General features: G+C 41.4%; 1 protein-coding gene across 1 annotated transcript; it reads right to left on the minus strand.

The window, feature by feature from the left end:
- Positions 1 to 798: 798 nt before the first annotated feature.
- LOC126983140 (uncharacterized) lies at positions 799 to 4,109 on the minus strand. The gene is made up of 2 exons (XM_050835638.1): positions 3,779 to 4,109; positions 799 to 3,055 (listed from the first exon to the last, which is right to left on the minus strand). The coding sequence occupies exons 1-2, from the start codon at positions 4,103 to 4,105 to the stop codon at positions 1,319 to 1,321; spliced, it is 2,064 nt and encodes a 687-aa protein (XP_050691595.1). The 5' UTR covers positions 4,106 to 4,109; the 3' UTR covers positions 799 to 1,318.
- Between the last annotated feature and the right edge of the window lie 8,780 nt (positions 4,110 to 12,889).

The following is a 12,889-nucleotide window of genomic DNA, read 5'->3' on the forward strand; positions in this document are numbered from 1 at the left end:
TACATTTCTTCCATGACACCAATGTAAATTCAAGACAAAGACGTAGGATGCATTCCACACATTGATATGAATTTCCCTTCTGGTAACACAGGTGTCCTTTAAAAATCTGTACTTCTGGTCCACTCGTACTCTCAGACCGCTACACCGGTGAGCAGTGCCGGCTTCTGAGGAGCGTGCCACGTGTCTTTATAGCTGGAGTTGGTGTCGACGGACAATGCAGGTAATGGACCTTGATTCACTTTCACGGAGTAGACGCCGATTTGACACTGCAAGATGTTATAGGGACCACGATACTAAATTTGCAAGGGTGATTTAGGGGCTGGAATGAAGGCAAGAACTTGATCACTCTTATTAAATGTTCTGATTTTAGCCTTCTTGTCAAAATTTACTTTCATGGTTTGTTGAGCGTGATTTAAGTTGTTTCGGGCAAATGATTGAACTTTAGATAAGATTGATTTTAAGTGATCTAGATAGTTAGTGACAGAGACAAGCTTATGAGTGGTTGAGTCTAGTAGTTTGTCTTTAACAACCCTTAGTGTCCCTCTCACTTTCCTTCCGAACAACAACTAGAAGGGGGAGACTCCTAAAGACTCATTAGGTGTTTCTCGGATGGCAAATAGCATGTAAGAAAGAGCGTCATCCCAAACGAGGTCTTGTTCGTGACAAAATCTACGTAGATTTGTTATTGTTTGATGCCACCTCTCTAGAGCTCTCTGTAACTGCGGGTGGCAAGCAGTAGACAGAGTTTGTGTGATGCCCAGCTCATTCAAGACTGCTTTAAATAGATCGCTGGCAGTGTTACCAGATCACATTTGCAAAATTATGCTAGACTCAGTATAAAATTGTGCTAGATTAAGCAAAAATGTGCTAAATGAGTGAAAAAATTATGCCAAAATTATGCTAAACAGGAATTAGTTTATTTCATGATTTATAATTACAACACACTATGTGAAATTATGTAAATCAATCAATTTCCATAAAATACTATCAGAAATGGTTGCCGAGGTGCTCTTCTAACGTCTTCAACACTAAAGTTAGCACTGCACAAAAGTCGCCAATTCTCTTAGACCTATTTAAAAAAAAATATTGCTTACCTTATTGAAACGTGGCAGTTATTAATAAAAGCACAATTGTTTTATTAAGTTTAGATGAAATTGTGTGTTATATAAGAGGTGGCGACATTAATGCAGTGTTGGTGACGTTAGACTTCATAGCTAAAGATAAAGAAAGTAAATGATAATTACCATATTTGTATCCTTATTAACTAAAAATACAGCAGATTTGATCATTTGGTTGATCCTGAATCCTCCATATCCCATCATTTATCATATATATGTTTGTTCACTGCCTTAATCATCTCACGAGTTGGCTCAAAGTTTATGCAATCACCTGCTTTCCTTACTCCTTCCCCAGATATCAGTTCATTATTCAGAGAAATATTTGACAGTCTGTTTCTCTTCTCGCTTTTCTTAAGGTTGACTAAGGAAAAAATTCGCTCACAGTCAGCATTTGAAATTGGAACACTAAGCAAGGCTCTAGCTAATTTGGAGACTGTAGGGTATCTACCACTTACATGGACTCTGTACCACAGAGACTCTGTGTTAGAGTCCTGTGACAAAAAGCTATCTATGTCACCACTCAATGACAATGAACGCCATTCACAGTCCAAGTCTTGCTGTTCATTCTCTGCTATGATGTTGGGAAATTTTGATGAAATATCCAAGAGGGACTGTCTATCACTTCCTACAAGGGCTGTGGGATCAAGAAGAGAACAGGCCTCTGACAGAGTTTGGTTATTTAGAGGAAGTCGTTTTTGTAATTGAACAGACAATTCTACCAGGAGTTGCTGGATGCGTCTAAACATTAAACTTGTGTCCTGTTCCTCCCTCTTATTAGCACTACTCTCAAGCAGTTTGGCAAATTTGACCCCACCATATATTTGAGTTAATGGAAGATGAATATTTGGATCTCTTGGGTCAACATTAAGGACTTCCTGCATTGGGACTTTCAGAACTGAAGGCTTAATAAAGCAACTAAGAACCTGAATATACAGCAGAAAGCAATCCTTGACAACACAATGAATCATTGCATGAGGGCTTTGAAACATGATATTCAGTTTGTCTGTCATTGAAAGAACATATTCCAAAAACTGAAAATACAGATGTGTGTACGGATTACTTAGTTCCCTATACAGGAAATCAGAAGAGTGCAATCGATCTTCAGTGTGAGCCAGTTGAAAGTACAAGTGCAATGCTTTCCACTGTTCAAGAATTCGTGATATACATGCACTTAGCGAAAGCCAGCGCACATCATGGAGTTTCAAAATACGATGATGTTGACACTGCATGAAGTCTTGAAAATCACTCAAGTCTTTTAATCTCTTACTGGAATGAGAAAAGTAAGAATTACATTCCCTAACCAGCTGTTCCAATGTCTTTGGCAGTAGTTTAGTAGCATGACTGACAGCTAAAGAAATGGAGTGACACACACACTTAACCAAAATTAAGCTGGGATTTTTTTCCTGCAGTCTAGAAACAACACTGTTTTTGCCTCCAAACATCACATTGGTTGTATCAGCAGCAAATCCAACACAGTTACACAAATCTAAATCACTAGCCTTTAGTTCATCATACAAAGTATCAAAAAGCTGCTGAGCAGATTGCCCTTTTACAACTGGCAAACTAAGCAAGTGAGCTTGAACACTCTGTTTTTGCAAGTCAAAATACTTAACTACAATTGCCATGACTGAATCTGTAGAAATGTCAGTAGATTCATCAATAATGAGTGAAAAGTGCTGAGCTTGGTGAATGTCTTTCAATAGGTCTTTCTTGAAACTTTCAGCAAGAACATTATCAACAATAGCAGAACATTTGGTTCGTTTACTTGCATAACTTTTTGCAATCTCAGAGTCAGGGAAAAATTTTGGGAAGATCTCAGAGAGATGGTCCATGAGTTTGTATGAGAGGTGGTGTTCTACAGCCATGGCAGCAACAATGATCTCCGCACGACTGATAGCATCCTTAACATTAGTGGATTCCTTAAACATAGCCGATATCTGCAGGGACAAAGAATATGGTTAAGGATACACCACCCCCTTTAAAAAATAAAAAAAAATTAATATCAAAATTTAGTTACATTCTAAAAAAATAATAATTATAATAATAAATGACATTCATCGAAACTCAGGGATGATAATCAGGCCTATAATTCACATAAAATATAAAAAAATAGGGGCCTATGATATTTCTTTTCTATATAGGCGTATCCTCCCCTTAAAAAAAAAAGTATTATTTCAGCTGATTCTAAGGCCATCTCACCCGTATATTTTCACTCATACCTTCGGTTACTCATCATTACTATAGGCATTTGCAATTGCATCTCTATATACGTATAATTAGAAGAAAAAAACTTCTAACGTAATTATTAGGTTAGATTAGGTTAGAAGTTAAATTTTAGACTAATAGATTTGCTTAATATATTCTTGTATTGCTTTAGAAAAATCCTGATTTTTTCAACCTTGATAAAGATCAACGGATGACTATTTTTGTGAACATTATTGATTAGGAAAAAAAAACGTCTTTCCCCCTAACCGACTATCATATTCGTTCACAGCACACCAACATCTACCAGAAAATAATATTACAATAAAAGTTCCCAAGACTGGTAAAGAATTTAAATATTAACAAAAATAATTCAAAGCCTTTGCCTATTACCATAGTTTGATTTTTGTTTTACCCCCAAATGTGCTGGTACGAATGTATTTCCCACTCAAACCTACCTTGTTACTTCCTTGTGCCGAGTCTGCCAATGATCGGTGTTTCTTAGATGTCATGTGGGTTCGCAGCACAGACAGTTTGGGCTTTATTGTAGTATTGCAGAACTTACAAAATGCATTCTGGTCCTTCTTGTCCCTGGTCAGCCAACTTTTCATTTCAGGATTAGCTAGCCATTCACTGCGGAACACTTGATCATAGGATTTACTCGTCTTTTTTTTCTTAATACCAGTAGAACACTGACTAGGCTCAGGCTCAACTCTGCTCGAGTCATCAGTGTCTTCATTAAGTTCACTGTCAGTATCAACATGTCTTTCAGCTCTCTTGGACATCCTGCAACTGCTACTTAGAGGTACACATGAAAGTACAGTGTAGTTAAACATATATATATATATATATATATATATATATATATATATATATATATATATATATATATATATATATATATATATATATATATATATAAGTTTAATATACCAATAAATGAAATCACACGAAACACAGAACACAGTAGTCAGATTTCTGAGGCCGCGCCTCCTCCGTCTGCCCCCACAACAATTACTCACTTAACAAGTAGATCCACAGTTATCAAGAGGCAGGAATACTCAGTCAGGCTACGCTACCGGTTTACCTCAGCGACACTGGCCATAGGCACACGCGCGAGTCCTATTACAGTCACACCTCACCACGTACGTCCCTTACACACACCTCTTGGTGACAAGCGCGATCACACCTCACCAAGTACGTTCCTTCCTCTACTTTTCTATTAAACACACACCGCTTGGTGACACGCGCGATCACACCTCACCACGTACGTCCCTTCCTCTACTTGTCTATTAAACACACACCGCTTGGTGACACGCACGATCACACCTCACCACTACGTCCCTTCCTCTACTTGTCTATTAAACACACACCGCTTGGTGACACGCGCGATCACACCTCACCACGTACGTCCCTTCCTCTACTTGTCTATTAAACACACACCGCTTGGTGACACGCACGATCACACCTCACCACTACGTCCCTTCCTTTACTTGTCTATTAAGCACACACCGCTTGGTGACACATGTGACACAGTCCTATCACAGTCACACCTCACCACGTACGTCTCTTCCTCTCTCTACTTGTCTACTACACGTAACACGACCACGTGACACAGCCCGGTGTGGTCACGAGAGGGTGAGTGTGACTGACTGAGTCACTCACACGTGACACGTCTGGCAACCCTCCCAGTGGGAGGGTTGCCAGACGTGTGAGAAAAAAACAAACAAACAAAACAAAGTGTTTTTTTCGATTGCTTATTGTTTACTTTGATATGTATTTGTTTCATTTGTGGTACTTTTTCTAAAATTTCAGTTAATTTTACCCTTGAGTAAATTGTGCTAGAATTATGCCAAACTCTTCTAAATTGTGCTAAAATTATGCTAAACTGATCGTTATGCTAGAAATTATGCTAGGTGTCCAAAATTTGCTCAAATTATGCTAAAAGCATAAAAATATGCTAGATCTGGTAACACTGATCGCTGGTGAAATTAGTGACCCGGTCACTCTGGATTTCCTGAGGAATCCCGAACGTGGTGAACAATTGACTGAGCTTGGAGACAATAGTTTTAGAAGTGATGTTTTTGATAGGAAAGGCTTCAGGATACCTAATTGTGGGATCAAGAATTGTTAATATATATTGATTACTCTTTTTTTTTTCGGCAGGGGACCAACACTGTCAATGACTTTTTTGAAAGGGTTCCGAGGGAACAGCGATGGGATAAGAACATAAGAACATAAGAACGCAGGAGTCTGCAAGAGGCCGGTAGGCCTGTACGAGGCAGCTCATTTGACCCTAAGCTCCCGTGTATCTAACCCCACCTAATATCGCTGTCCATGAATCTATCTAGTCTATTTTTGAATGTGACAATTGTATTGGCACTCACCACATGACTGCTAAGCCTATTCCACTCATCCACCACCCTGTTAGTAAACCAATTTTTACCTATGTCCCTGTTGAATCTGAATTTATCCAGTTTAAACCCGTTACTTCGTGTCCTACCCGGTTCTCTTACCAACAAAACCTTATGAATGATGGAGGGGATAGGGGGGATAGTTTGGTTAGGTTTGCCTGCAACCTGGCAAGTATGACACGAGTTAACATGATTTTTGACATCCTCCCTAAGTCCTGGCCAATAAAAGTCTGTCAGGATCTTTTCGCTTTTCTTGATCCCCAGGTGGCCGGCAAAACTTTCATGAGCGATCTCAAGAACAGGTTGTCTTAGAACAGTAGGCAAGACTATCTGATGGGCTTCGGCCCAAGTAGCTTCATCTGAAACTTTAGCGGGTCGAAACACTCATAAGAATCTGATCCTGCTCGTAGAAGGAGGGATAGTGAGTGATTTGGTCTTTGGGAGTGACACTATTGTAAAACTTGGCCAAGGTGGAGTCTTCCCGCTGAGCCTCTGTAAGTACTTTATTTGTGAATAGCTGATTGACTTCAGCAGAGGAGTGACTGCCTTTAGAGGGTGAAGGTGGTAATTGATCAGCCCTGTTAGATTGTGCACGAGTGGTCACACAAGCAGGAAATAGATAAGGTTGCTGTTTCTCAAGGTGCTCGGTGGGGTTTTGATTCAACAACGTTTCGCTGATCACCAAAGGTGAAAGGACTGAACCTCTGGCTAAGTCATTGGCTAGCAGGAATTCAGAATCGGGAATTGGCAAGGATGAGTCGCCACTTACTCCCACTATCACTTCTCCTTTTACGAGGGGACTATCAAGGTGTACTCTGGGTAAGGGAATGGAAAAGGGTTGATGAAAGTCTTTGATGTACACCTTGTCACCTGTATAACACTGCTCTATATCTTGTTGCGTTTTATTAGCAAACATTATCTACTACGGTAAATCCCCGGATCCCGGGAAATATCTTGCTTTTTCCCGGAACCCCGGGATGCTATAAAGTCCCCAAAACAGGAAACCCTAGTCCGTTCACCCCAAGTCCAGGTCTCCTGTGGAAAACACATCTGCACTCCTCACGAGAAGCTCCCTGAGCTTTTTCACTTGGGGCTCCTTTAGGCACTGGGAGTTCCTGGCAAACAGGTCGCGGAGGTAGTCGGGCAGCATCTCCTGGGGCTTCGTCGTGGTTCTCCTGCAGACACGTGTTCTCGGTGGGATGAAGGAGACATTGGCCACGACGACAGACACTTCTCCTGCAGCAGGGTCTACCAAAGTACTGTTTACAATCACTCCGTTTTCTACCGGGCGTCGACTTCCACTCTCTACCACACCCAGGCTGGCTGGGTGACCCGTAATTTGACAGGGTAACAGCATCTCTGACCTCGGAGGAATAATGGTGGTGCGCTTAACCGTCACTGGCAGGCCCTCCTTGTTCACAGTCGTCAGTGGCACCCTCCTTCCTCATACAGTCAGCTTGGTAAAATTGATCGAGTGCTTTAAAATGCTTAACGGTTTTACTAACGTGGATCCGACCAAGCTGTTTGTGATGGATGATTCGACGCGAACGAGAAATAATGGCGTTAAACTCAAATGTAGACAAGTTCATTCAGATTGCACAAAATTCTTCTTCACTAATGCTGTCGTTCGAGACTGGAACAGATTACCACAATCAGTGGTACAGTGTAACTCGATTGCATCGTTTAATAATAATCTTGACCGCTATCTCCTCCATCTAAATGTTCACTTGGTCAGTTTCAACGCCATGGTGGCTGCATAACAACTGTCACTTAGGTTTAGGACGGACCATCTAGTTTGGGACTTAGGGCCTGTGTGGTCTGGTTATCTTTGTAACTCTCTCTCTCTCTCTCTCTCTCTCTCTCTCTCTCTCTCTCTCTCTCTCTCTCTCTCTCTCTCTCTCTCTCTCTCTCTCTCTCTCTCTCTCTCTCTCTCTCTCTCTCTCTCTCTCTCTCTCTTCTGCAAGGGACATTGGCAAATTAGAAGGCGTTCAGCGTCAGGCAACAAAAATGATCCCTTTCTTGCGTAACAAACCCTACGACGAGAGGCTTTCCGCCCTGAATGTGTTCTCTCTTGTAGACAAGTAAATTCAGACTGCACCATTTTTTTCTTCGCCAGCGTTGTAGTGCGAGAATGGTCCAGTGAAACACGATTGGTTCCTTTTAAAACAAGCTCGACCGTCACTTCCTTCAACCAAATATTAACTAGACTTGAAATGCAAAGTTTTAGAGCCACCTGATTAATGTAGTCATTTAGGGATAAGGACAAAGTAGAAGTAGAAGGAAGAAGAAAAGGAGTAGGAGGAGGAGGAGACGAATGAGTAGAAATAGGACGACGAGGAGAAGGAAGACGAGGAAGAAAAAATAGGAGGTGGAGAGAGAGAGAGAGAGAGAGAGAGAGAGAGAGAGAGAGAGAGAGAGAGAGAGAGAGAGAGAGAGAGAGAGAGAGATTAGTAATAGTAGTTGGATGAGGAGGAGGAGGAGGAAGAATGAGATCAAGCTGTCTTAGGGTCAGAAATCCTGCGTCTTTTCATAATGAATCTGAACCTTTATACCACAGAGACAGAGCTGCCCGTCCCTCCTCCTCCTCCTCCTTCCTTCGTCAGTGTTTCCGCTCCGCTGTGAATATCATAACTCATTTTGTTTTATTTTCTGTTCTGATTTCAGTGTTTTTTAGTTCCGAGGTGTTTTCTTTAGTTTTTTTGTTGTATTTTGTCTGTTTCTGATGTTCTCTTGTTCTGTCTGTCTTCCACTTCAGCGGCGGGAGGTCTGTTGTTTCTTGTTCCTCCGCGGCTGGCTATCTGTCTGTCCCTCCGTTTCTTGCCAGTGGCGGCGAGGCTGTTTTCCTGCTGCTGTTGTTGTCTTCTCGGGGCGGTGGGCTTGACACGTACACTGCTGTTTTTTTTTGTTTTTTTTTACGCCTACGCCTATAACGCCGGTAGGCTTGCTTGAGGGGCCTGGATGGTGTTCGGCCCCAGCCCGTCATGGTGCAGGCAAGTGTTTATAGTGGCGACATCTTCTCTTGTGCCGGACTCACCGAGGTCGTCCTTCCTCGTGTAGCGGAGTCAGTCTTTTGGGGATGTTTTGTTTTATGTTTTAGCGGAGCCAGTCTGTTTTTCCTTTTATTTTTTCGGAACAGAGGTAGCTATCTCTCTCTCTCTCTCTCTCTCTCTCTCTCTCTCTCTCTCTCTCTCTCTCTCTCTCTCTCTCTCTCTCTCTCTCTCTCTCTCTCTCTCTCTCTCTCTCTCTCTCTCTCTCTCTCTCTCTCTCTCTCTCTCTTCTTTTCTCTCCCATTCCTGTGTGATCTCATATTTTCTCTCTCTCTCTCTCTCTCTCTCTCTCTCTCTCTCTCTCTCTCTCTCTCTCTCTCTCTCTCTCTCTCTCTCCTCAGTTCCTCTCCCTCCCCCTCTCCCCTTTCCCGCCAGCAGCCAATCATCAGCCTCCCTAATCTGTCGGTCGCCTCGCTTGCTGTTATTGGCTCGCTTCTCGTTGCTCGCCGCCGCCAGCCAATCACGGCCCAGCCAGACCCCTCTCCGCCAACAAGCGAGACACGTGTTGTGGGAGAGAGGAGGAGAAGCAAGGAAGAAGAGAAGGAGGAGGAGGAGATGGAGATCAGGGCCCGTATCCTCGACAACTATTAATACTAAACTTGGTATTAACTTTCGACTTTAGTATTAACTTCACTCTCAAAGTGTATCCTCAACAACTATTAGCCTAATACTTACTATTAACTTTGGTATTAACTTGGGAGTACTGGCGAGGACTTCTAAAAACTTAATAGTAAAGTTAATAGTGAATCCCAGACCCAGACCCATATCAACATAGCCGCCGGACTTCCTCGCCCAGCCCGCCTCCGCAATTTAGAGTTCGATAGGACGCTTTGGAACTGTATAACAATGGTGAACTTGTCAAGAGATACATATTAGACCGTGCAGGAATGGAGTATGTGACTGATTTGGTGAGAAGAGAGCTACAAGATCCAGTTCAAAGGGAGCATTCCCTCACCCCGGGGTTGAGAGTGATTTTGACCTAGATACTTGGCTACAGGAAAAATGCTGCAGTGTTCAAGTGATGAGTTTGGGGTAAGTCAGAGTAGTGTAAGCAGTGTGATTGCGGAAACTCTGGCCACCCTCAGTGACCCGTAGGACGTAGGTAGTCGGGAGGTTTATCCAGTCTTCCCTTGATAGGGTGGAGATCCGTAAAAGCAAGCAGAATTGTACCAACTTGCCGGTGTTGTGTGAGTGATAGACTGCACCCATGTGAAAATAATGGCACCAAAGGAAAACGAAGTAGTTTATGTGAACAGAAAAAAAAACTTACATAGCTTGAACATACAATTAGTGTTTGATGCCTTTGTTATTGATTAAAAAGTGAAATATTTGAGTTAAGGAAAACAAAACATGGGAAAAACACTTTTATTTGTAGCAGAAAGGTACACACATGCAAATGAAAAAAAATGACATTAAAATTGCATTAAAATGTAATTTAGAATATGATTTATAATTATTGTTGCTTTAAAATCAGGTTAGAAAACAAATTACTCCTGCCGGTTATTCGTATTGAGATAATGGTGGTAAGAAAGCTTGTTAGTGACGTCTGTTAGTGTGAGGGAGGAGGAACGAAAGGTCGAGGTGACCACATCGCGTACATCATGACTTATGAGTGAAGTAAAACGAGGTTACTTGGTTTCTGTTTACAAAGTTCCAAGTGGAAAAACAACTTTATTGTGAATTCAGTGCATACTTTTCTGGAGTATTGTGTTTACTGAGTGAATTGGTGACTAATCTCTTGCTATTTGTGTCTTGCTTGAAGATATTCATCATTGGATTCACAGCTATGGTATTAATGTGCAATAGTTGTCATAACAATTTTTATTTTTTTTTAGAACAAAGGAGGCAGCTCAAGGGCACACAAAACAAGAAAACAATAATAAAAAAGCCCGCCACTCGCCGCTCCCAAAAAAGAAACAAAAGAGGTGGCCGAAAGCAAGGTCAAATACGAGAGGAGAGATGTCCTGATACCCTCCTCTTGAAAGGGTTCAGGTCGTAGGCAGGAGGAATTACAGGTGAAGGAAGATTGTTCCAGAGTTTACCAGCGTGAGGGATAAAAGAGTGAAGATGCTGGTTAACTCTTGCATAAGGGGTTTGGACAGAATAAGGATGAGCATGAGTAGAAAGTCGAGTGCAGCGGGGCCGCGGGAGGGGGGGAGGCATTCAGTTAGCAAGTTCAGAAGAGCAGTCAGCGTGGAAATATCGATAGAAGATAGAAAGAGAGGCAACATTGCGGCGGAATTTAAGAGGAAGAAGACTATCAGTATGAGGAGAAGAGCTGATGAGACGAAGAGCCTTAGCCTCCACTCTGTCCAGAAGAGCTGTGTGAGTGGAGCCCCCCCACACATGAGATGCATAATCCATACGAGGGCGGACAAGGCCCCTGTATATGGACAGCAACTGTGCGGGGGAGAAGAACTGGCGGAGACGGTACAGAACGCCCAGCCTCGAGGAAGCTGATTTAGTAGGAGATGAGATATGAAGTTTCCAGTTGAAATTTTGAGTTAAGGATAGACCGAGGATGTTTAGTGTTGAGGAAGGTGATAGCTGGGTGTTGTCAAAGAATAGGGGATAGTTGTTTGGAAGATTGTGTCGAGTGGATAGGTGGAGAAACTGTGTTTTTGAGGCGTTGAAGGACACCAGGTTCCTCTTGCCCCAATCGGAAATAATAGTAAGGCCTGAGGCTAAGCGTTCTGCAGCCTCCAGCCTTGAGTCGTTAAGTTCCTGTAGGGTGGGTCTTCTATTAAAAGAAGTTGAGTAATGCAGAGTGGAATCATCGGCGTAGGAATGGATAGGACAGTTCGTTTTGGAAAGAAGATCATCAATGAACAACAGTAAAAAAGTGGGAGATAGAACAGAACCCTGTGGGACATCACTGTTAATAGATTTAGGGGAAGAACAGTGACCGTCTACCACAGCAGAAATAGAACGGTCAGAAAGGAAACTGGAGATAAAGGTACAGAGAGAAGGATAGAAACCGTAGGTGGGTAGTTTGGAAAGCAATGATATGTGCCAGACCCTATCAAAAGCTTTTAATATGTCCAGTGCAATAGCAAAGGTTTCACCGAAACGGCTAAGAGAGGATGACCAAGAGTCAGTTAAGAAGGCTAGGAGATCACCAGTAGAACGCCCCTTGCGGAACCCATACTGGCGATCAGATAGAAGGTCAGAAGTGGAAAGGTGCTTTTGAATCTTCCGGTTAAGGATTGATTCAAAAGCTTTAGATAGACAAGAGTGTAAAGCTATAGGATGGTAGTCCTATAGTCCTAGTAATTAATTATATATGTCAACCTATTTATTTTCATGAGATCATGGTATGAGCACTGAAAAACATAGCTTTTTTTTATCTTGGCTCCATTACAAATTCAGTATATAATTACTCAAATATTAAATAAAGTAGTGGAATCTAGTTTTCAGCATCTTTTATTATTATGCCAATATTCTAAGCACTCAGCTTGCAAACATGCTTAGGTTTATGTTGTCAGCTTGGGTCGGACTTAGGTGAACACTTTACCAAGTGACCTAAGATTACTCAATGCTAGCAAAGCTATGGTATTAACGTGCAATGGTCATCATACCAAAATATGTAGTAATTAATTATATATGTCAACCTATTTATTTTCATGAGATCATGGTATGACCACTGAAAAACATAGCTTTTTTATCTTGGCTCCATTACAAATTCAGTATATATTTATTCATTTATTCAATAAAGTAGTGGAATCCAGTTTTCTGCATCTTTTATTATTATGCCAATATTCTAAACACTCAGCTTGCAAACACGCTTAGGTTTATGTTGTCAGCTTGGGTCGGACTTAGGTGAACACTTTACCAAGTGACCTAAGATTACTCAATGCTACCATATAGGTATACTACATCTTTGATTGTGAGTGCATCAGAGAGCACTGGGGAGCAGCATGAGTCTAATTAGGTGCTAATGAATATCCTGCCTGCATCACAGACTACATAAAATGCAAATATGATCAGTGCCTAAAGGTGTTATAAGCAAATGATGGTATATATATATATATATATATATATATATATATATATATATATATATATATATATATATATATATATATATATATATATATATATATATATA

Source organism: Eriocheir sinensis, chromosome 53 (genome assembly GCF_024679095.1).
Source record: "Eriocheir sinensis breed Jianghai 21 chromosome 53, ASM2467909v1, whole genome shotgun sequence".
Taxonomy (NCBI): Eukaryota; Metazoa; Arthropoda; class Malacostraca; order Decapoda; family Varunidae; genus Eriocheir; species Eriocheir sinensis.